This window comes from Sorex araneus, chromosome 1, assembly GCF_027595985.1.
Source record: "Sorex araneus isolate mSorAra2 chromosome 1, mSorAra2.pri, whole genome shotgun sequence".
Lineage (NCBI taxonomy): Eukaryota > Metazoa > Chordata > Mammalia > Eulipotyphla > Soricidae > Sorex > Sorex araneus.
In genome coordinates, this window is record NC_073302.1 from 132,195,967 (window position 1) to 132,221,644 (window position 25,678).

At 36.9% G+C, this 25,678-nt stretch overlaps 2 protein-coding genes across 4 annotated transcripts in view; both read left to right on the forward strand.

Moving 5' to 3' along the window:
• PARP8 (poly(ADP-ribose) polymerase family member 8) overlaps window positions 1–25,678 on the forward strand; it is a 173,112-nt gene that overhangs the window by 110,440 nt on the left and 36,994 nt on the right. For all 3 annotated transcript variants that reach the window (XM_055136503.1, XM_055136510.1, XM_055136494.1), the window contains exons 9-15: window positions 1,311–1,371; window positions 2,306–2,396; window positions 8,560–8,626; window positions 14,533–14,658; window positions 15,446–16,010; window positions 17,948–17,998; window positions 18,084–18,179. In XM_055136503.1, the coding sequence (XP_054992478.1) occupies window positions 1,311–1,371; window positions 2,306–2,396; window positions 8,560–8,626; window positions 14,533–14,658; window positions 15,446–16,010; window positions 17,948–17,998; window positions 18,084–18,179 (1,057 nt within the window). The remainder of the gene's footprint in view (window positions 1–1,310; window positions 1,372–2,305; window positions 2,397–8,559; window positions 8,627–14,532; window positions 14,659–15,445; window positions 16,011–17,947; window positions 17,999–18,083; window positions 18,180–25,678) is intronic.
• On the forward strand, window positions 10,786–11,253 carry LOC105943003 (60S ribosomal protein L21-like). The gene has a single exon (XM_055136520.1). The coding sequence runs from the start codon at window positions 10,786–10,788 to the stop codon at window positions 11,251–11,253; it is 468 nt and encodes a 155-aa protein (XP_054992495.1).

The window sequence follows — 25,678 nt, forward strand, 5'->3', positions numbered from 1 at the left end:
GTTAAAATTTTGTATTTGGTATTACTTGAATATATATCCACAGAGCTTTTTTTGATGATTACTTTATCTGCTTCGTAGATTCAACTTCTCTGCCCCATGTACTGGACTTTACAAAATTTTGAAACTGGACATGAATTTAATACTTGACCCCACTTATTTCCCTCTGCCCCCTAGTAATTGTTTTACTGATGTGAATCTCAGTTTTCTCATTTTAAAATGAGGATGGTAAATGATATCTTCTTATAAGGCCATGAAAAACATAATCTCTTAAAGCTTTACCTCATTTTCCAATGCAATATGATAATTTATTGAATATTGAGCTAATTATTTTCAGAAGTAGGGTATGTGTATTCATATTCTGCCTCTGCTCCAGAGTAATGGCTAGTTGCTTTATGTCTCTGGGCATTTAGTACATGTATAAAATTTATACAGAAATTATATATGCATATATACACACATACACACACACATATATATAAAAAATGCATTGTGTTCATATGTATGTAGAATCTTGAAAATAGTTTCTGGTACAAAACCCACAATAAATAGCATCACTAACTCTAATTGTTATATATGTCTCTATACTTTTGTCTCTTCACTATATCATAGTTGTTACTTTATAATTTCCTAAAAATATAAAAATGTCACGTATATTTTGAGTATAAAAGCTATTATTTATTATTTTCCTAGAAATATGCTGTGTTCTCCTTGAGCTGGAGAAAAGTTTGTTTCTGTAATGTCTTTGTGTGAAACAGACACACTATTTGTTTTAATGAAACAAATTACTTGTTTTAATGCTTATATGTTAGACTCTCAGAGTTTCCTATGAAAACACAGGCATTTGAGAAGCAGAGAACCTGGACAAATTTTAAAACCATGAATGTTTAGAATGAAAAATTCATGAACCTGTTAATATGGTGTTGTTTTATTCCATGATTCTTTGCTGATTTCAGAAGCTTCTTTTTAGGTCTTAGAGTCAACTCTTATCCTCAAATAGTACAGTGAAAAACCAGTCACATGAGAAGTTTTACTGAATACAGTAAACTGGGGATATTTAAAACTATGAAGCAAACAAATCTTGTTTTTTGTATGCAGATATATGCACAGACAAGAAGGAAATTCATGGAGGGAATGGGCCACAGAGATAAAACAATTAGATTGAGTTTTAAATTCATATCCAGTCTCATTCCTGAGATACCTGTAGAAATCAGCAATGAATTATAATTAGTGATTGGATATTTTATCAAATATTATCTTGTATATATGCTTTTAAGGAAAATTAAAAATATATTATTAATCTTTGTTTTCAGGGAATATGGAGCCATTGATGATGTCGATATTGATTTGCATATTGATGTTAGTTTTCTTGATGTAAGTAGCAATTTATGAAATATCATGGTACATTTATTTATTTGTTTGAGGGCTGCATTTCATAGTAGTGCTCAGTGTGTTCTGCAGGCTGTGCGCTGAGAGCTCAATCCTGGCAGAGTTTGGGGAATCATACGGCATGCTGGGATTGAACTGGGATTGGTAGTATGCAAGGCAAGCACACTACCCATTATACTTACCCATTATAAGTAATTTATGAATTTTGTTAGAGTGATTTAGTTAAAAAATACGATGATTAATTGAGTAATTCAAGAAACATATGTACACATGTATAGTTTTTGAATTGATTCTTGCAACATGTTCTGAACCAATGGGATTTATTATATCACCTCATTATTCTTTTTTGCTCTTGGGGTCATACCCGGTGATGCACAGGGGTTATTCCTGGCTCTGCACTCAGGAATTATTCCTGACAGTGCTCAGGGGACCATATGGGATGCTTGGAATTGAACCCGGATCAACCGCGTGCAAGGCAAATGCCCTATGCGCTGTGCTATTGTTCCAGCCCCACACCTCATTATTTTTAATCTTATACTTTAGTTTTTATATGTGAAGCAAATTTATAGAATAGCTTAGCTAGCTTTCTTTTCCAAAGCTAGTACATCTTGCTGTGATGTATAGAGCTCAATGATTTAAGTATTTCTCCAAAATAAGTTAAATTTGCTTTCTAATATTGAGGGAAAGTGAAGAACTCTAAGATATGACTATTTCTTTTTCTGTTTTGGTTTTTGCACTTTACTCAGGTCTTACTCCTGGCTCTGTGCTCAGGAATCACAACTGGCGGTGCTTCTGGGACTATGTGGGGTGCTGGGGGGTGAACTCGAAGTGCGCATGTGAAAGGCAAGAATCTGATCCATTGTAATATCTCTCCAGCCCCAAGGTGACTAATTCTATTATTTCAAATATTTCTGTACAGGAGGAGATTGCTGTGGCTTGGGAAGTAATTCGTACAGAACCTATAATTGTGAGACTGCACTGTTCACTTACACAGTATTTAAATGGCCCAGGTTAGTTTATTATTCTATTAATTTGAATTAATTCTACTAGGCTTTTATTATTTAGTAAATGATTATTACGTGATAATTCTGTACGCATACAGATATCTTGATAATGTTTTTTAAATATTCTTGAATATTAGTGGATTGTGTCTTGACAGTATGACGATAGGTATACACATATTTTACTGTATTCTAATATCTATTATCATATATAACATGTCATATATAAGCTCTTATGAGGCAAAAGATAACATATAAAAGCTGTTTGTAATGTTGATGCTCAATAAATATAATTTGGGTTGCTAAAGATTATTTTTATCTCTGAATCTGATCCACTGTATCACTGAATCACTGTCATCCCATTGTTCATCAATTTGCTCGAGTGGGCACCAGTAACATCTGCATTTGTCCCTGTCACTTGCTAATGTAGCCCAATGGTGTATTGGGGGCTCTTTCAGGATCAGGGGAATGAGGACCACCATTGTTACTGTTTTTGGCATATTGAGTACTCCATGGGTAGCTTGCCAGGCTCTGCTGCTGTATAAACAAATACCCTACTTCTCCATCCCAAAACTTGGTACATTGAAAACTATTTAGCAGCCTCTTCATCAGGCTCCACTAGGTACCTGTCAGGTGGCAAATGGGGCTTTTTTTTTTTTTTAGAGAATCACTGTGATGTACAGTTATAAACTTATGAACTTTTGTGTTTGCATTTCACTCATACAGTGGTCTGTTTACCCGTCCCTCCACCAGTGCCCATTCTCCTCCACCAGTGATCCCAGTATCCCTCTCACCACCCCTACCCCATCCCCCACCACCCCACCCTGCCTCTGTGGCAGGGCATTCCCCTTTGTTCTCTCTCCTTTTGGGTGTTGTAGTTTGCAGTAGAGGTATTGAGTGGCCTTCATGTTATTGAAAGGCTGCCCTACATTGGATGTTTAGGGTACTTGGCTTTCAGGTAGCTAGCAGTGGTGGAGACGGCTTTGTGGAACTTGACTAAGGCTCTGCAACTAAAACACTTGCCTTCCATGAGGCTTCTACATGCTGAGTAGGTTTCTTGTAGCCCAGTGACTAGGCTCCAAGAGCAAATTTTTTATATATCAGGAATAAACCTGGAAAAACACACAGTGAATCTTTTTTTTTTTTTTTTTTTTTTGGCTTTTTGGGTCACACCTGGCGATGCACAGGGGTTACTCCTGGCTCTGCACTCAGGAACCACCTCTGGCGGTGCTCAGGGGACCATATGGGATGCTGGGAATCGAACCCGGGTCGGCCGCATGCAAGGCAAACGCCCTACCCGCTGTGCTATTGCTTCAGCCCCACACAGTAAATCTTAATCAGTATATTGAAGAGCCTACCAAAACCAAGGGACCAAGATACAGAAAGCACATCTCAGAGCTGTAGCCACCTTTAATTGACCACATTTGTTTACTGTGGTCTGGCTTTGCATGTTGCTGAAAGTATATAAGAACTTATTTCTACTGTTAATTTTTCCATTAGAAAAAACTCAATTAACCCTTCAATTTAGGAAATATATAGAAAAATCTGTCATATATATATATAGGAAAAATCTGTCCTGTATATATAGGAAAATTTGTTTTGAAACTTTCTTGTCATATCCTTTCAGTTTTTATATAGTGCAACCTGCTAAAATAATCAACTTGTAAAGTACATTTCTATTGATAATGGTTTTGTGCTGGACAGTGACAGAGATGTCACATTTTAATTTTTTTTTCAAACATAGAAATGTATAATCAAGAGGAAAAGTAATTGCTATTGAAGAAAACAAGAAGCTCTCATCTCTTAACTTATCTGGGGCGTAGGGGTAGCCTAAGCAGTGTTCCGATTGTCTGGGGCTTTTCCCAGTGAAACTTAGCTAGCTGGGCCAGCTGACTCAGTGCCATGCCTGGTTACAGGGCACTGCTCACTCCCGTGGGGATCTTGAGTACCAGGTCCTGGCAGATGCAGGGCACATCCACTTATTCCCTGAGCTTTCTCTCCAGCTCTTCTCATGTCTTAATTTTTCCTTCTTCTAACATTGGTGTTAGGAACAAAACTCTGGTTAGGAACAAAACTCTCTCAATCTTGATTCCTGTAATTTTTTTCCTAAGGTGAGATTGTGACACGCTTTTAGGTAATCTTGCCACTGATATTATTTAAATCAAAGTTAATGTTTTAAACATGTTTCCTTCACAATAGTTGTTTAAAATTTTGTCAGGTTGCATAGTCTGATGAGTAGCTTAACAATTATATTTTAAATTAAATTTAGATAATTTACTGTTGGTGCCACTTCAGTATCAAAGAAACCTTTTATTTCTTTGTTTTCATCTCTATTAATGTGTACACTTGATTTATTTATAAGCATGAATACATTTAGTTTAATTTTCAAACCTATTCAATCTTAGGAATGATACAGATTTGACCAAGTACAAATTTGGGAGGCATTATAGTTCCTCCACACAGGCAAAATTGCATCATAAACTTCTGTTAATTTGTGTCTGAAGTGCTTTAATTTTATTCATCTATAAGAAATGTTTTTGAGGCTTTTTTTTTTTCCCTGGAGCGAGCAGGTATCATTGGACTACACTAGCTCGCAACAGGGACAGATGGAGATGTTACTGGCTCCTGCTCGAGCAAATCGAAGATCAGTGGGACTACAAGTGATACAAGTGATAAGAAATGTTTATTTTGTGTTTCTTGTGTGTACTTGTTGGACTGGGCTGGAGCGATAGCATAGTGGGTAGAGCGTTTGCCTTGCATGCAGCCAACCCAGGTTCGATTCCTCCGTCCCTGTCGGAGAGCTTGGCAAGCTACCGAAAGTATCCTGCCTGCATGGCAGAGCCTGGCAAGCTCCCCGGGGCGTATTCGATATGCCAAAACCAGTAACAACAAGTCTCACAGTGGAGAAGTTACTGGTGCCCGCTCGAACAAAAATCCATGAACAATGGGATGACGTGTTGAACTATTTTTCCTTCTATATAATATCTTTTACCTACTTTACATTTGAAATTTGCAAACATAGGTCTTAATTCACCTCACACAAGTTTCATGTAATTATTTTATTTTTTATCGATTTGTCCCAAGGTTGAATCTAGGTTGAATCTAGAGCCTCCACAACATTTACTTTTTCTTTAATATTTTTCTATCACCTCTGAATATTTTTGTGTTTTCCAACTTATCTTCTATCCCTTTAAATAAGTTTAGCATGATTAATCTACTTAATGTTTTGTATTTCTATACTCTATACTAATACTGGGTATTTTCTCTATTTGTTGGTTTTATAAATGCAGTATTATTTTGAAATCTGTCATGAACACAAATCAGTAATTGGCCAGTATTCATCATTTTATTTCTGTAAATGGAGCTGTTTTTCCTCAGTCAGATATATTTCAGGAGGAGTTGAAATGTACATCTTTTAGAAATTAATGTGATTTGTATGGATTTTTGTATGAATTCTTTACTCTAGATACATTAGTTCTAAGACCAGGCAGCTGTAGGGGATAGACTTTGAACTCTGTAGGAGCCACACCTTGATTGCCCAAGTCCCTGTTTTTCTGTCCTGTATCTCCAGCCCCCAGATTCTGCAGGTTTGAACAGGTCACAGGAACACGAGATCTTAGAGTTTGGGCACATTAGAACTTTATCCTTCCTACCAACAGCAGCTAAGCTCTTGGGAGTTCTTTGCCACCTCCCCACTCTCCACCCTGTTGGTGTCACTGATGTAGGCGTAAGTGGCCCATCTGTTTTGCTCAAGACTGACCAGTTCTGTGATGCAGTTGCTGGCCCATTCTCACCCACACCATCTGACCAAGGCTGGGACTTGACCTGAATTTGCACCTTTGTTCTCCAGGTTTTGTATCATCTTCCTTTTCCTCCCATCCCATCTCTTGGGAGCAGTTCTGTAGTGACTGGCTGTTTACCCCCATCTTGACTGAGGACTGCATCCAGGGAACCATCACCTCACATGGTGGCCTGGGGACAAGAAGGTCAGCAGAACCTCAGGAAGCATTACCAGAGACTGGCCCGTTACAGACGGGCGGGAGGGGAGGGCACACTCTTTCCTTCATGCTTCGTCGCTTTCCTTGGAGATTCATTAGTGGTGGTCTGCTTTAGCTTTTCCTCTCTTTCCTAAAGTGAATTTTGAGTCATCACTTCAGGACTCTTTATGACTTGTCCTGTCTGCTTTATTCACAGGAAAATGTGCTGAAAGTTTTTCACATGGTGTTATACTAGGTTTTTGGTCCAAATTTTGCTAGTTTTATTTCTCTAGTGCACAGATCATGATGGAACTTGTTCAAGAGCTTTAACTCTCATTACCATCTTACTAGTATATTTTCCCTGATGTCATTTTTTTCCTTAGAGAAAATTTAAGAAAAATTAATTATAATATATAGTAACACTAACTATATATATAGTATAGTACAATGTATAGTATATGATTAAAACAAGAGTTATAAAATGGAGCACATAATTTAGCATCTCAGAAGAAACAGATTTTTTTTCAACTTGGTTTATTGCAGACAAATAAAAAGGCAAAAAAAAAGTTTCTTCGAGACTGTTTCTGCAATATGTCTTTTTAGGTATGAGCATTTATAGAAAAATGAACTTGCAAAAACAATGACTAATCCAGGGTTTAGACTGACCTAGTTAACACTTTCTTTGTGAATTAGCCTTTTTCCTTGTATGAAAAATACTCATTTGAACTATAATGCGTGACTAGGGCTTCTTTGGCAGGATATCTGTGAGTGAACAAGAGCAGCAAGAAAAGAAGTACTTATCTTATTCACTTTGAAACTAATGATAGAAACCAATTGTATTGTACATAAATAAATAAGACACAATTCTTAGGATTCTCATTAAAATATATAAGCCTAGTTTCTGATATCAAGGACAGCTTTCAGTTTAAAATGACAAATGATATTTATAAATATAGTATTTTGTGCACATCATCATATTACTGATACCTCTATGTTTACACGGTCAGAGTATCAGAATAATTTTTACATCTACTATGAATATTAACCTATTGCATCGTTGTGGGAGAGGAAAAAGATAGCTTTCACTGTTTTGAAACATGAAAATGTTTACTGTAGATAGTATACATATATTCAGTCAAATTTTCCCTCATTCTTCTTCCCCCCCACACACCCTCCATGTCACCTTTGAAAATAAAACATAAAGTTCTCTTAAATTATGAAAATTTGAGGTTATATTAAGGTTATAATATAAGGAGGTTATACAGAGAATCCATACAGTCAGCATCCACCATGATTAGTAACTCTTTATGTGAATCTTTAAAAACAGTCCTGAGATCATTAATTTTATTAATTTTCTTTTGGAGGGCTTTGGCCACACTTAGCAGTGTTTGGTGGCATTCAGAAGCTGACCTTCTTAAGCCACTGAATGAATAATAACTTTTTGAGGGATTATTCATTTCACAAAAATTATAGTTACTAATTTAAGGAATATATATAACTACTAAAAATAAAAAGGACCCAGTATAGTATGTAATGACAAGTAAATTTCTTATTTCTTAATGCTCATCCCCATTTCTTGATTGTACAGTAGAGTTTTTTGTATATGTACAAGTATGTTTTTCTTCCATTTAAAAACTATCCTAAATATTGCTATTCATAACTAAATATGTTTTAGATGTTATTCTTTGTTATCATATATATCTTACACATATTTACATATATATACAGTGTACATTTGAAATGTAATATGTAATGACCAAGAGAATTATTTCAATTTTCTTTCTACATTATTTACTTATTTATAAGTAAGTAAATAAGTATATATAAGTACACCTTAAATGTATAAATTATATGTCATTGTTAAATACATAATAAGTAACATGCTGTGTACCTACAAAGAAATATGGATTATACTGGGGGCTGGAGCAATAGCACAGCAGGTAGGGCATTTGCCTTGCATGCCGCCGACCCAGGTTTGATTCCTAGCATCCCATATGGTCCCCTGTGCACCACCAGGGGTGATTCCTGAGTGCAGAGCCAGGAGTAACCCTTGTGCATCGCTAGGTGTGACCCAAAAAGCAAAAAAAAAAAAAAAAAAAAAAGAAAGAAAGAATTATTGATTATTTTTCTTTTATCTTACCACTGTTTGAGTTTAAAATTTAGTATTTTGACTGATTCCCTTTTTTCCTTTGCAGTGCCCACTGTTGATGTCTTTCAGATTTCCACAAAGGAACGTTTTGGTTTGGGACATCAGCTAAAAAAGTGAGTTCTATTCCAGAAAATAAAAAATTTCAGTTAGAGGGGACTGAGTTCTTGTTTTGCTCACTCCTGCCTTCTCTCCACCCAGATCTTCAGTTCATTTTTAGTCACTCAGAGCTTTTAGAAGTGAGAAGTTCAGGAGATTCATTTATCCTTATGCTAATATTTTTCCAGTATTTCCTATTTGAATGTGATTAATATAATTAATCTTTTGAGATAATAAATCATAATTTAACATAAATTTTATGTCTAATTTTCCTGAACATAAAATTACATCATTGAAGTGATATTTAAAACTTAAGGGTCATACCTCAATTAGCCATGGACCAAAAATAAACTTAATAAAGTCTGTGATTTTTGAAATACCAGCTTAAAGAATTTGTATTAAAGAGCCTACTTGAAGTATAATATTCTGTGTGGTATGCATGCTTTTCTTTAGTTTAAATTCATTGAGATATAATTGAATCGCTGTATATTTAAACATACAGGTTCGACCCTTCAGTCAAACCTACATATTAATTTTCATTTTTCAGAGTTTTTCATGGGTATTCTACATTATAATGTCTTTGAAGCAATATTCTAGGAGAAAATTCTTTGGAATTTTTGTTTTCAAAATGGAGAACTTTGCTCATTTTGTTTGTAGCATCACTCCTTATTACCATGGATTGTACTGATTACAGAGCTAAAGAATTATTTCAGGTTTTTAATGACTTTACATAGAGGCAGTATTGCACAAATGTGAGTTATGCGTTACTATGTTTGATAGTATAAATTCTTGCAGAAATTTTGGAAACACTGTTTGAATGTGTAGATAATACATTTAATAATAGATAATAGATTTAATATACTTTATTTCTACAATGCTTAAGTGAACTTTAACTTAAAGCAAATGTTTAGCAATTATGATCTAATGGCAAATTTTCTTCTCTTTAAATGGTGGGTAATATTCCATTGTGCATATCATAGTTTTGCTACATCCATTTATGTACGCTTATCTTTATCTTTACTGTTGTAGGTAATGTTGTAGTGAATATAGGGGTGCACCTATTTTGTGTGTATGTGTGTGTGGGGGGAGTTCCTTTGTTCAGATATTCAGAAGAATTATCACTGGATCATATTATAGTTCTAATTTTTTTGAGGAATCCCCAAACTGTTTTCTACAGTGATTGTAAAATTTATATTTCCCTCAACAGTGTGTGGGTATTTTCTTTTCTCCACGTCTGCAGGGAGAATAAGAAATACTTTCTTATTCAAAAAAATTCCTTTCTTTTGATAGTAGTCATTGTAGGTAAAATGTTTTATATAGAGATAATATTAACATAGATAGATACTAACCCTTTATTAAATTAACTTTCGATGCATATTTACCACAAGAGTAATTTTAGAGTAGTTCTAGATAAGTATTTAGTTTAGATAAAAACAATAGTTCTAGTAAAACAGTTAATTTTTAGGAGATGGAGCGATTGTACAGAAGGTAGGCAGCAACTTCCTTTGCTTACAGCTGGCCTGGATTCAATCTCTAGCACTCCCTGTGGTTCACTAAGCCCCGCTAATAGTGATCCCTAGCTCAGAGCCAGGAGTAAACGCTGAGCACAACCGGATGTAGTCTCAAATCCAGCTAATTATAGTGAAATGAGGTTGATCCACGCAAAGTAAGAATCGTAAAAAGGGTTATTAAATCTAGGAATAGTCTAGGAATAAGTAGCTTTCTGCTCTTAGTCACTTCTGAGCATATCAATTGGATATGCTCGGAAAAATAAATAATGTATATTTCTAAACTTGAGAAACTAAGGAAAGTTGTTCATTATAGTCTCTCTATGATAATATTATTGAATAAATAACATGTGTAACACATTTTACTTATATTTTCATCCAAATGTTTAGCATTTTATAAAGTTATTTCTGTGGATAATTTTAGTTATGAGGAAAATTTGGTTAGGTGGACTAGACTTTTTTTTTAACCCTTAATTAATTTAGGCTAATTATTGCTATATATTTGTGTTCTTAATGATAAACAACTGGATTTGACTGTGTCACTCAGAGTTTCTTTTCTTTCAATATAACATAGTTTAAAAATCTGATTTATTTCTCATAATTGTGAGATAAAGTTTAAATATAAAAATGTTAATTTTTGCCTTTCGGCTGGAACCGCCAGCGCCAGAATGACCAACACAAAGGGAAAGCGGAGGGGGACTCACTATATGTTCTCTAGACCTTTCAGAAAACATGGAGTTGTTCCTTTGGCCACATACATGTGTATATACAAGAAAGGTGATATTGTAGACATAAAGGGAATGAGCACAGTCCAAAAAGGAATGCCCCACAAATGTTATCATGGCAAAACTGGAAGAGTCTACAATGTTACCCAGCATGCTGTTGGCATTGTCGTTAATAAACAAGTCAAGGGCAAGATTCTTGCCAAGAGAATTAATGTCCGCATTGAGCCTATTAAGCACTCTAAAATTCGAGACAGCTTCCTGAAACCGGTGAAGGAAAATGATCAAAAAAAGAAGGAAGCCAAAGAGAGAGGGACTTGGGCTCAACTGAAGCACCAGCCTGCTCCACCCAGAGAAGCCCACTTTGTAAGAACCAACGGAGAGGAACCTGAGCTGCTGGAGCCTATTCCCTAGGAATTCATGGCATGAGAAATGTTTGCTTAAAAATAAGAGACTCCTGGACTATAAAAAAAAATGTTAATTTTTTAGAAGCATGCAGCAAATTAGTAAAGCAGATTAGGAATCTAAACTATAATTATTCACGAATCATGAAATCCCATTAATCACCGATTTCTCGGGCAGGCTCAGTAACATCTCATTTTGTCCTTTCCCTGAGATCTTAGAAGTCCATCTCGACTCGGCCCTTCTAACGATGTTGCACTGGGGGCTCTTCAAGGTCAGGGGAATGAGATCCAGCTTGTTACTGGATTTTTCATATGAATACACCATGGGAAGCTTGCAAGGCTGTCCCATGTGGGCAGGAAACTCTCAGAAGATTGCCAGTTTCTCCCAGAGGGAGAAGCAGGCCAAAGATATCGCTTCTGAGAGCTTGCTTTTAAGTCTCTCTCTGGATGTTGGCCGTTGATGGGATTACACACACCTGGGTTCCTCTGCCAGTACCTTCATGCATGAGCCTGTCCGAACGTGTGGAGAGGGGCCTCCAGCATGGCTGCAGCCAGGTTCCGGTGGTCTTCGGCCGCCGGGACCTCTGCTCGGGGTGGGGAGGGAAGCTGGAGCCCATCCCCTCAGAGGGGCCCTGGGGAAGACAGCCAGGCATGCGGGCAAGAGATTCTCTGCAAGAGACTATTATTATTAAGGAATATTTTTACAACTTAAAGATACGCATTATGTTTATTCTGTGGTTATCTGGTGTGTTTCTGGAAGCTATACATATAAATGAAAACAGAAGTAGCAAAATCTTGTGAGTATTGATGGTGTGCTAATTGTTCTAAGCAATTTATACATATCAATTCTATTGATCATTATAGTAAAAATATGAAGCCTATAGTATTATTATCAGTACTTCCTGGGTGATAAAACCAAGGCCCAGAGAGATTAAGCTACTTGCTTAATTGAAAATTACTTGTAAGAATGTTGAGAAAGCCAGATTTGAGGCAGTTATTACAGAAATGTGCTGCCACATGTAGATTTCAGATTACCATTGAAGTCAAACATATTAAATTTCTTATAGAAAAATTATTTTTCTTAATATTGTCCTGGGCTGGAGCCATAGCACAGCAGACATGGCGTTTGCCTTGCACGCCCGGTTCAATTCCTCCTGCCCGCACGGCAGAGCCTGGCAAGCTACCCATGGCGTATTTGATATGCCAAAAACAGTAATAACAAGTCTCACAATGGAGACATTACTGGTGCCCACTCGAGCAAATCAATGAGCAACAGGATGACAGTGATACAGTGAATATTGTCTCAGCCCAGTCCATGGGACAATAGTAAGAAAAAATAATTTTTCTATAAGAAATTTAATATGTTTGACCTGGGTTTGATTCCTCCGCTCCTCTTAAAGAGCCCGGCAAGCTCCCAAGAGTATCTTGCCTACACGGTAAAGCCTGGCAAGCTACCCATGGCATATTCAATATGCCAAAAACAGCAAAAACAAGTCTCACAATGGACACATTACTGGTGCCGGCTCGAGCAAATTGATGAGCAACGGGATGACAGTAACATGACACTGACTATTGTCCCAGCCTCCTCTTTGTATAGGAATATATCCAGGTATTTGGGTATCCAAGTTTAAAAATTACCGATTTTGAAGACACATTTTATAATGCTGGTATAATGAAGTAGGAGAAGTTTTGGCTGTTTTGATTTAATATATCGTTCCGGTGAGTCTGTCACAAATTGGAAAGCTCATGCTGGGATTTCTTAGGAGGAGATATGAAGAAATAGCAATTGTTCATCATAGGATAAACGTCTGTTTGGTACAAAGGATGTTGTTCCTGGGGATTTCAGGTTAGGTTCAAGGAAGAAGAAAGATTAAATGTAAACAAAAAGCTCTGCATCTTTAATTCTACTGGGAATTTAGTGTGATTTGGGGATCCTTCAGTATTGATAGCAGTTTTTCTCCTTTCTTCCTCACTACCTATCTTTGCTTCTCAAAAGACCCAGAATAATTTCATGTGCGACTGCTTCCTGGAAGCCTAGTGGACTTAAGGGTTGGGTGGTAAGTCTGAGTGATGTGTTTCTGGTGCCCCGAGATGGTTTATAAGACCTGAAGAATCTTGAGCCGAGAAGCGCTAGAGTACTGAGTCATATCAACCCCTTTGGCTAACATGCTGGCATGTCAGTCCATCTATTTCTGACAGTGACAGGATCGCAGTTGTGCCCTATTGTATTCAGGCCAACATAGGAGCATTTCATTTTTTTGCCTTATTGTGGAGTGTGTAAAATAGTAGCTACTTGCTGGGGCTGGAGGGAACAGTATCCTAGCATTTTAGAGATAAAAGTGGTATATTCATAAAAGTTTCCTTTTACTCTTTAAGCATATTGTAAATGATAAACACATTGATACATTTTTTTCTTTATAAATATCAATCTGTGTCAGAATGGCAAAACAACAAAACCCAAAATGATAAGCATGTTTTGATTTTTGCAAGGAAACTGAAACGTAATTATTTTCGTTTTTTTGACGCCACATCTGGCTATGCTCAGCATTTGGTCGTGGCTGTGTGCTCTGGGGTTATTCCTGGTGGTGCTCAGGGTACCATATGCTGTACTGGGGATCCAACTTGGGCTGGGTGCATGTAAGACAAGTGCCTTACGTATTGATACTAAGCATTACCCACATCCTACATCAGTTAATAGCCAAAAAAATTTTAAAGACCTTCAAACTAGCCAACAGCAATAACAAATGTCAATCAAAATACTTATTTGAAAGTGAATGGAGCTATCTTAAAGAGGAAGTGTTTTGGTATACTATTCCTCCTTAGAGTTGATTTTGTTTTGCATGACTCATTTTTACTTATAGTTTTACAGTTTCACTTTGGTTTCCTTTCTATGAATACTGCTCATAAGCATTTCAACTGACAAACTGAGTTGTATCCTAGTAAAGTCATAATTAGTATCAAAACCTTTTCTATAGTTATTTCCAGCCCAGAACATTCAGAAGTTTTTGTTATGTAGCTAAAGGGTGGGATCCAAAAAGTTGCTTTTATAAATCTCTTAATATCCCATTATATGAATTCTATCATTTATATTTTTGTCACTGTAATTAGTTATTGATTGGAACACAACATGTCATAGACATTTCCTACATCATGCATTTCTACAGGTAATAAAAACAGGTCGTAGGATTAACATCTCAGATGATTATGTATTTATTTTCCTTTAATTAATGTCTTCGCTATATACTAAACACTTGGAACTGTCTTAACAGTCTTATCTTTCATTTAACAGAATCATGCAGACGTTTGTCACACAGCAGTGGAAACAGAGCAAAGAAAAATCCAATTGCCTGCATAATAAGAAGCTGTCAGACAAGAAAGTGAAATCTCCCCTGCATTTATTTTCTACCTTGCGCAGGTGGGTAACAGAGAACCTCATCATTGTCCGTCTTGTGCTGTTCCATTTAGAGCATTGTTTCTATTTGTTGCATCTGTTTTCCTTATGAATTCCAAACAACTGTCCAAGTTGCATACTTGGACACAGGTCTGAGATACACATTGAGATTATTTAGGGGAATGGGCTCCTAAACCAGTGCTGTGGGGACAGGTGTGGCAGGCAATGACCGACCCGAGAATGAAGGGCTGCCAGGGCCACCTCAGTGGTGATAATCTCAGGGAATTTTCTTTCTTTAACATGTTACATTTACTAAAATGAGATTCTTTGTTTCAAATTACCTGGTTTTCCTTGCTATATAGGACTCTGGAGTAGAAAGAAAAATAAACGATAATCATTTTTCTTTTCTTTTTTTTTTTCAGACAAATGTGTCATTCTCTGCCATCCTTCATTTTACTTATGTTTTGGGGCAATGCCTGGCAGGGCTTAGGGCTTACTCCAGACTCTGCACTAGGGGACCATTCCTGGCTGGCTTGGGGGAGTTTGTGGAGTAGTGGGGATCAAACCTGGCTCAGCCACATGTGAGGTTAGCACCCTACCCACTGTACTATCTCCCCACTGCGCTATTCCCTGTGCTCCTTTTATACACAGTTTTGATTTCAGGTTTGGCAGGATAGACTGTATTCATGTGTTAGCAGGATTGGCCCTGCCAAAATGAGGGAGAGTTGATTGGATTGAGCCTGACAAGCGTTCTTTAGGGTCTGCTTGTACTCCCGATCTGTCCCTTATTAATTGTCCTTCACTTTTGAAGGTCGCCAAGTTATCCTCCCCCTGGTTGTGGTAAAAGCAAATCCAAACTGAAGTCTGAGCAAGACGGGATCTCCAAAACACACAAGCTGCTGCGGAGGACTTGCTCCAGCACAGTCAAGGCAGATGACATGTGTGCCACCAAGTCCCACAGGACCTTTGGTCGCTCCCTGTCAAGCGACCCCAGGGCTGAGCAGACAGTGGCCACGATGAAGTCACACAAACTCTTGAACCGCCCCTGCCCCGCAGTGGTCAAGCAAGAGGACTGCCTCACGCTCAAGTCCCATAAACTTCTGACTCGGTCTTGTTCCGGAGAGCCGCGATGTGAGCACAACGCCAACTTGAAGCCACACAAACTGCTCAGCAGGTCTTACTCCAGTAACCTCCGAGTGGAAGAATTATACGGACTGAAGAGTCACAAGTTACTCAGCAAGTCTTACTCCAGTGCCCCCAAGTCATCCAAAACAGAGCTTTTCAAGGAACCTACCACAGAGGGCAGGAGGCTCTCTCTTACCTCAGGGCTTATTGGTATCTTAACACCATCTTCATCTTCATCTTCCCAGCCTGCTGTGCGTAAATATTTTCATCTTTAGATCTCTTAGCTCATGTGCAGTTGAGGGAATGTGTTTGCACCAACGTGGAGGAAAGAGTAGCAGGATGAGTTTCTTCTCATTTCTTAAAAAATGTTGACTTATAGTAGGCGGGGGAGCGGTGTTGTTTTCTTTTCCACACATTGACAGCTCATACTGGAATGGTCGTTTTGACTCTTGAAAAATAAAAGTAAGACGACTATTGATTTATGGTCCATTTCAGTACTCTTATGTTGAACACTACCGGAAGTGGAAGGAAGTCAGCGGGTTTCACAAAGCTCATCCTGTTAAGAAAGTACAGAATTTTGACTATGTTGATTTGTCTCTATCATTAGTCTCCCGCCTGGGTTGTGGAGGATAAGAATGATCTGATTTAAATTAAGAGTAATATTTTTGCTTTTTAGATATTAGAGTGAAACTTTAATATCTTTAAAAATTTGCTCATGAGCATGTTTGTTATGGGAAGAAGGAAAGCATTTTCATGCCTGTGCTCTAGAGCTTCAGTTAAAGCTATCCTTTAAGTTTTTAATTTATGAAACGAAGGTCACTTTCTCCTGAGGCTATATGGGGAGCAGCTGGGTCTGGAGATAACCATAAACTCAAGTCCTGTTGTGGTGGTTTCTATTAGGAGTTAGTTTATTGCCGAGAGGAATTTTACCTCTAGAGTGATTTTAGAGTGAAGTTGGCATTATATTTATAATAGATAAGGAAACAAACATATGTTATTGTGTATACATTAAGTAATTGGTTAAATTGTTTAGGCAGTTTTTATTGTCTTTCTGTGTGTGTGTGTGTGTGTGTCTGTGTGTCTGTGTGTCTGTGTGTGTCTCTTAGGGTGAAGCACATCTTTAGCTATTTGCTTTTAATATGGACACACCTAGCAGCAAATAGTTTTAAAAGTAAGGTAGTGTTGTCAGAAAGTTGTGTTGCATATGTATAGATTTATGCCTCAAATTAAACTGAATTTTGTTTTGTTTGTTTTTGGAGTGGGGGCACACCCAGCGACACTCAGGTACTACACCTAGTGGTGCCAGAGGAATCATGAGAATCATGAGTGCTGGGAGTTCATTATTAAAGCTGAACCTTTTGTGTGCAAAGCATTCTCGCTGCCCTTTGAGCTCTTTACCTGGTCCTTACATTATCAATTTTACCATAAAATTATATTTATGTTGTGGAGATGCTATGTTAAAGTATGCCGCATTCAGGTGGACAACCCTAAAGCATATTTCTTATCAAAAATAAGCTTTAGAGGCATATGTAAATTTATATTGAAGACCCTCCCAGGTCATTGCTGGCAGTGCTAAGAGAAGCTGCTCTCTCAGAATCTAACTGGACCCTCGAGCATTGCCACGCATGTGTGCTCTGACCCTTTGAACTCTCTCCCTGACCCTTTTCAGAGTTTCTGTTGCAGGAAGTTTCCTATGATAGTTTTATTTGCGAAAACAATTTCAAGTATTCCATAAAAGAAGATCTATCCATGTCTTTCTGGATAGCAGATAAGCAGAATACAGGAGTTTAGTCTTGAATGCCATTCAGCTTTCTATTTGGTTCTTGGAGGAATAATTCTGATTGTGAAGTAAGATTGAAATACTCTATAAACCGAGGAGGTGGGAACATCTGTTGATGAACTACTAGTACAGGAAATGAGCTTTTGTGATCATATAAAGATGTCAATCATTTGTACTAGAACAGAAATTATGAAGGCAATTTATGTAGTATAACCAAGATCGCAAGAGTAAGAGCAGAAGGAATATATTAATAAATTCTAACTTCTTGATGTCCTGATCAGTGACTTTATTCATATCACAATGTTTGAAAGACCACATCTGTATTCACTGTTGCTGTAAGCAAAAGGCTATTATTTATGTATTTGCCCAGTTAAAAATCATTTTGTTCTTTTACTTTGCTTTTTATAGCCAAATGGTGCCAAATGCATTCCAATACGAGACCGTGGCTTCCTAGTACAGGTACGTGTCAGGCTCCATCTGCTGTAGTAATGATTTTATCATTGATGAGCTTTCCTTAATTACCTCTCTGTGTTGTCCTATTCAGACAATCGAGTTTGCGGAACAGCGGATCCCTGTATTGAATGAATATTGTGTGGTTTGTGATGAGCCACATGTCTTTCAAAATGGCCCCATGCTTAGGGTAAGTTCATGTTGGTCGTATGTCAGTGTTGATTTAGAATACAAATGAAGAAGGTGAAGATATAAGCATAACTGATAACTGCATTTGAAATCAAACTATTGAGCAAATTAGGGCATAAAAGGGTATTCGTTTTGACAAAAACAAATTTTAGCTCTTCAATTTTGAAAAGTTATATTTAGGAAATTGTTCTACTGTATTTCTTATATATGCCTATTTACCATTTATCTTTCAATCTATAGCTATCTCTACTGTGGGTATATAAATATGTAAAGCTGTATGTGTGAAATTTGTAAAGTTACACAATTTCAGGTGCCTACTTTGGATTTCAGACATTACTCCCTATATTTATTTAGAAGAGATTATACTGCATCCAAAGAATCAGAATGAAGATTTCCCAAACACCAATTTACTAAAATATTTGGGACATTATGGAGAACATTGTGAAATGAAAATGTATGCATCTGGGTGAGAATTACCAGAATCAAAAAATAAATTTAAAATCACTTTTAAAAATTGAGATCAAGTCATTGATCCTTTATGAGTTAATTTTAGTTTATGATCTGAGACTGGGTACAGATGAATTCTTTTGCAGGTACCCTGTCTTGTTGTCTCAGGGCTATTTGTTGACTAGAATATTTCTTTCCATTTAGTGGTCTTGACACACAAAACAAAAGATGATTTCATCCTAGATGTATCTGTTTATTTATAATGCATTTTGTTTCTATTTGACTGGTTCTCTGTGTCCTTACACCTGTTCTCCATTCTTTTCATTACTGTAGCTTCATAATAAATTTAAAAGAAATGGAACTCTTCCAACTTCGTTTCATTATAAGACTATCTTCATTGTTTGCATTTGGATTTCACTATTGCATTTCCATGCATTTGCATTTGGATTCTAGGAGCACCTTATTCATTTCTGCAAAGATGGGTGATTAGAATTTTGTCAGGGTTTATAGTGGATCTGTATGTTAATTTGGGAAGTTTTGTCACCTGAAGGAAAATAGTTCTTCCATGCTATGAATATAGAATATCTTCATGTTTTGATCTTTTTAAATTCCTTTCAATGTGTTTGGTAGTTTTAGTTTAAAAGTCTTACACTTCCTTGAATAATGTTTTTAATTGTTAATTCTTCTTGATGTCTTAAGAAAAAATTTTGGTGCCTTTTCCAATTATAATTAAGATTACACAAAAGACTCTGTCTAGAGCAGTTAGGTAAGGAAAAAAAATAATAGTGGCTGGAGCAATAGTACAGTAAGTAGGGCACTTCCTTTGCACACCACTGACCCGGGTTTAATCCGTGGCACCCCACATGATCCCTGAGCCAATCAGGAGCAATTCCTAAGTTCAGATATAGGAATAAGTAAGCCCTGAGGACCACTGAATGTGGCCCCAAACAAAACAAAACAAAAGAACAAAAAGATATCTATTTTTTTTAGAAGTGAAATTTCTAAAATTTCTAAAATGATCTCTGTTTTGGGCACCAGGCACTGTATTAAGATATTTTGCATGTTAATTTTTTACTTAGAAAAACTTGCTGATTATGGGGGTCTTTGTGTGTTTAGTTTTTTTGTTTGTTTTTGTCATGGTGGAAATAAGATAACTGATACTGAAAGAGATTAAACAGGTTTGTTTAATACAGTAACATACAGCTGGTGTGGGCACAAATAGATTTTGAAACTAATTCTGTCTAATCTCAACACTGCATCATAGTGCTGGCAATATAGCTCAGTGGCAAAGTGTGTGCCTTGAATAACTGAAGCCCTATGTTCTGTTCCTGGAATCACAGACTGAAAATCCAAAATAACAGAAATACAAACTGAATAACTATAAGCACAAAAATACACTAACTTCTTTCTTACCCACAACACAGACACACAGAGAAATGTTTCTTAAAATCTTTATAAGTATAAAGCACTGTTTGATTTTGATTGTCTCTCTCTATCTCTCTATCTCTCCCTCTCTCTGTCTCTCTTTCTTTCTCTCTTTCTCTCTCACACACACATACACACACAAACACATGGAGGAATGTTTCTTGAAGACTTTTTTGGTATAGAGCTCTCTTAGATTTTTGAGTTGTCTGAAGCCAACCCAAATTCAATCCCTAGCATCTCATATGGGCTGCAGCAATAGCACAGTGGGTAGGGTGTTTGCCTTGCACATGACAACCAATCCGAGTTCTGATTTTCTCTGTCCCTCTCGGAAAGCCTGGCAAGCTACCGAGAATATCCCGCCCACACGGCAGAACCTTGAGAGCATATTTGATACACTAAAAAAGAGGGAGAATCTTTTGGTTATCTTTATAGTATCCACTTAGGAAGTACATTGTTATTTTGCCAGTGTATCTGGTGATAATTATTTGTTTGTTGATTGGACCCATAGCAGTGTTATTTCCAATGCCAAAGATGATAATAAGCTATTAATAGCAAATGCTTTTGAACACTTTTTATGTGATCATGTAGTACTTGAAGAAATTTATATGGATTTTCAACTTTAATAGTCATTGTAACCATGTCATATGTGTTGTATTATTGTATCATTTTTACAGCTGTGGAAAATACTAATTTGTTTAATGTCACTCTGCATTCTTTTGAATGCATTACCCTTACCTCTCTCTCTCTCTTTCTTATCCCTTCCTCCTATCCAAAAAGAAAAAGAAAAAAAAAAAGAAAAGAAGTGAGTATTTGAATCAAGGATTCCATTATTATGAGGAACTATGGCTTTCCATATATTCTGCCAGAGCTCAAATCCTCTTGATATTAGTGCTGGTGATTGAACCTGTGGCTGCTGCATACCAAGCAACACTCTAGCCCCTGATGCTCTCTCTGGCCTCTGATAATAGCTTTAAAAAAATCCGTCTTCCAGATGGGAACACTTGATTATGCACATATGCCCCACCTGGAAAAAGAATCCAATTATAGTTTTGTTTTTTCTTTTGGGTCACACGCGGCGACGCACAGGGGTCACTCCTGGCTTATGCTCTCAGGAATTACCCCTGGCGGTGCTCAGGGGACCATACGGGATGCTGGGATTCAAAAACCTGGGTCGGCTGCGTGCAAGGCAAACGCCCTACCCGCTGCACTATCAAGCCAGCCCCAGTTACATCTGTTTTTATATTTTGAACTTATGCAGAGTACTTTGATTGAGCAGAGCAGACCAACAAAAAATTAAAAACCCTTCACCTACACCATGTTTTATACAAATATGGAGCTAAAATATTTTAAGTTCTGTCATTTCCACTTTTGGTCGGAAGTAATTTAAGCTTCCTTAAGGTTCCTTTAGGATTCAGACTTATTTTTCATTTTGTTTTGTTTTGGGACCACAACAGGTGGTACTCAGGGTTTACTCCTGGCTCTGCACTCAGGGATCATTTCTGGTGGGGGTTCAGGGATTGTACGGAATGTCAGGTCTAAAACCTGGATCTGCTTGTACAAGGCAAGTGCCCTGCCTGCTGTACTCTCTGGTACTTGAAGTTATTTGTAAACATGGTTTACTGTTTCTGTTTAATTGCCTGTTTAAAGTTCAAATGTAATTATTTTAGCTTAAAATCTTAATTTACAACACACACACAAAGTTTTCTATGCTTTCAAATAGTCTACAGTGAATATTACAGTCTAAATATATTATGTAACGATTGTTTGAAGGACTTTCCTTAGTTTTACAATTTAAATTATAGAAACTAATTATTTGAAGGTAGTGAAATGTGACATTAAGAATACGTGATATTTTATGAATTAAAGCTAATAGTATTATTGTAAACTTAGAATAAATAATGTATACATTGATTATATTTATACATACATACTTTATATTAAAATATATAAGACAAAATATATATACTTATCCACTAATAGCTATTAAAATGATTATGCTCTCTTTTGAATTGATGTGAGAATTTTCTTACTGACTATCATAGTAATAGAATAATTTTGTGGGAACAGAGGATTGGCTAGGGCTAGAGTCAAGGTGAGAGTTTGCTAATCCAGTATGTAAATAACTACTTATGATTTTAAGGAAGAATAATTCAGTTTCTCTCCTTTTAATAGAAAAATATTTTCGTGAGTAGTGGGACATCTGCTCTTTATTACTTAACAGATTTGAGATCTTCCTGTTAGCATATCATCCTATGTTCACACTGACCTTCTCTCAAATAAAATTATAAATGTGGGAAAATTATTTTTCAAATGTTCATCTAAAAATTAAACTGATAAGCATCTTCAGTATTTTTGAAATTTCTATTAAATAGAATAATATCTGATTTCATTTTTCAAACAGCTGTAGTCACAATATATTCCAAGAAATTAACCTCACATATTTAAGTATGAGAAGAAATTTCATTTTGCAAGCAGAAGAATCAAGATGTGTACTTAAAGTAATTGGGTCATAGCTTTATAAATAGAAACTTAGGTTTATTATTAAACAATGATTAGTTATCTAATCCATTTGGGGATTTTGAGATTTGACTCTTGACCAGGGGTGGGAGGTGGTGGGAGGTGGGGGGTGTAGAAATTAAGAAAGCCTTATAGAAAGTATTGAAATATTTGGTACCTAACATAACTCAGTGGTTAAAATTGGTTAAAAAAAATTGTGAAAGGCAGAGTAACACTTAAATAACTAGTATTTGGAGTATAGTATGTAAACAGAGATTTGTAACAATAATTGAATATTGTGGTTTTCCTCAATTTTATGAAAATTTTCCAGTATTAAAACTTTGCACTTTCAGTATGGTGCTGAAAAGGTAGTTTCTAACATCAGTATCAGTATCAGTATCAGTATCAGTCATCCCATTGCTCATCGATTTGTTCGAGCGGGCACCAGTAACGTCTCTCATTGAGAGACTTATTGTTACTGTTTTTGGCATATCCAATACACATGGGTAGCTTGCCAGGCTCTGCCTGGCAACATATGTGCATATAAAAAATATAGAAAATAAGGCTAATTAGAAACATAGTAGAGTATAGAAAGTAAGGATAAATTTCAATGAAGAAATTTTTAGATAGTCACTAAACATATACACTAAATGGTTTTCATCCTATTTTCAGCTTTGGAATTGATGGATGAGTTTTCGCCATTAAAAACTATGCTAGGGGCTGGAGCGATAGTACAGTGGGTAGGGCATTTGCCTTGCACAAGGCCAACCTGGGTTCAATTCCCAGCATCCCATATGATTCCCCGAGCACCACCAGGAGTAATTCCTGAGTGCAAAACCAGGAGTAACCCCTGTGCATCGCCGGGTGTGACCCAAAAAGAAAAAAAAAAAAAGAAAAACAAAACAACAAAAAAAACTATGCTATTATTGGAGACTGGAGCAATAGTAGAGTGGGCAGGGAACTTACTTGCATGCAACCAACCAAGGTTCGATCCACAGCATCCCATATGGTCCCCTGAGCACTGCCAGGAGTGATACCTGAATACAGAATCAGGAGTGAGCCCTAAGCACAGCCAGGTATGGCCCCAAAGCCACCACAATAAATAAATAAAAATTATATGGTTGTTTGACAAGGGTATTTTTAAAAATGTTCTTCCCCCTTTAAAAAAGCTTGAATCACTATGAGATACACAGTTAAAAGCTGTTCGTGATCTGGATTCAGTCATACAATGTTCCAACACACATCCCTCCACCTGTGTACATTTTCCACCATCCATGTCCCCAGTTTCCATCCCCTGCAATACAGATTCTGTGAGGTTATTATGTTTGTTCCTTTATCTACTTTTAGCAGAGTTTATCCAGAGTGATCGTTCCAACTGGCTTTGTCATCATGGCCCCTTACTTATCCCAATTCCTTCTCCCCAGGCACTTGAAGCAGGCTTCCAACCATGGACCAATCCTCCTAGGCCTTCATTCTACTGTTTTGGGGCATGAGTCTCATTGTTTTATCCCACAAATGAGTGCAATCATTCTATGTCTGTCCCTCCCCTCTGAGTCATTTAATTAAGAACAATACTCTCCATGTCCATCTATTTATGAGAATTTCATGACTTCCTTTTTCCTAACAGCTGCATAGTAGTGTAGATGTAACATAGTTTCTTTAACTAGTTGTCTGTTCTTGGCCAACTGGGTTGTTTCCAGATTCTGGCTTTTTTGTGAATAGTGCTGCAATAAACATGGAAGTATAAATGGCATTTCTGTTGTGTGTTTTTTGACCTCCAGGGTTTCCAGAAGTGATGCTGCTGGGTTGTATGGAAGCTCAATTTCTAGCTTTTTGAGGAATGCCCATATTGTTTTCAAGAAAGGCTGGGCCAGTCAGCATTCCCACCAACAATGGAGGAGAGTCTTTCTCTCATCATCCACGCCAGCACTGGATACTTTTGTTCTTCTTCATGTGTGCCACTCTCTGTGATGTGGGATAACTTGTTGTTTTGACTTGCATCTCATTGATGATTAGTAATATGTAACATGTTCTCATGTGTCTTTTGACCATGTGTATTCCTTCTTTGAGGAAGTTTCTGTTCATTTCTTCTCCCCATTTTTTGATGGGGTCGGATGCTTTTTTCTTGCAAAGTTCTACCAGTGCCTTATATGTCTTGAATATTAACCCCTTATCAAATGGCTATTGGGTAAATAATTTTTTCCCAATCTGTGGGCAGTTTTCATATCTTGGTCACTGTTTCTTCTGAGGTGCAGAAGCTTCTTAGTTTAATGTAGTCCCATTTGTTTATTTTGCTTTCACTTGATTTTGCTTGGTCAGTGAAGTTTCATCTTTGAAGATGCTTTTAACTTCAGTACCATGGAGGGTTCCTCCCACATTTCCTCCACTTACCTTATGGATTCAGGTCCGATATTGAGGTATTTAATCCATGTTGATCTGACTTATGTGCCTAACAGAAGAAAGAGGCTGAGTTCTTTTTTTTTTTTTTTTTGCATGTAGATGTGCAGTTTTCCTAGCCCCAGTTGTTAAAGAGGCTTTCCTTGCTCAATCTCATATTTCTTGCTCCTTTGTCAAAGATTAGCTGATCATATGTTTAAAGGTCTGTGTCAGAATATTTAACTCTGTTTCATTGATCTGAGAGTCTGTCTTTATTCCAATACTATGCTATTGAAGCTGGGGAATGTGATGCTTCTCATCTTTTTTCCCAAGGAGTGTTTTAGCTGTTTGTGGGGGTTTATTGTTCCATATGAATTTCAGCAGTGTTTGATGTATTTCTTTGAAACTGTTTTGGGAATTTTTATAGGGACTGCATTGAATCTGTATAATGATTTGGGAAATATTGCCATTTCGGTCATGTTTATCTTCTCAACCCATGAGCAGGGGATGTGATTCCTTTCCTCATATCCTCTTTAATTTCTTGAAGTAGTGTCTTATAGTTTTCTGTTTGTCCATCATCTCTTTAGTTAGGCTGATTCCAAGGTACTTGATTTTCAGAAGCATGATTTTGAACAGGATTTTTTTCTGGTATCTCTCTTCTCTTTCATTATTTTGTATATGTGGAAGTTTGTATATTGATTTTGAACTTATCACTTTACTAGACAAATCTGTTGTTTCTAGGAGCTCTTCTGTAGA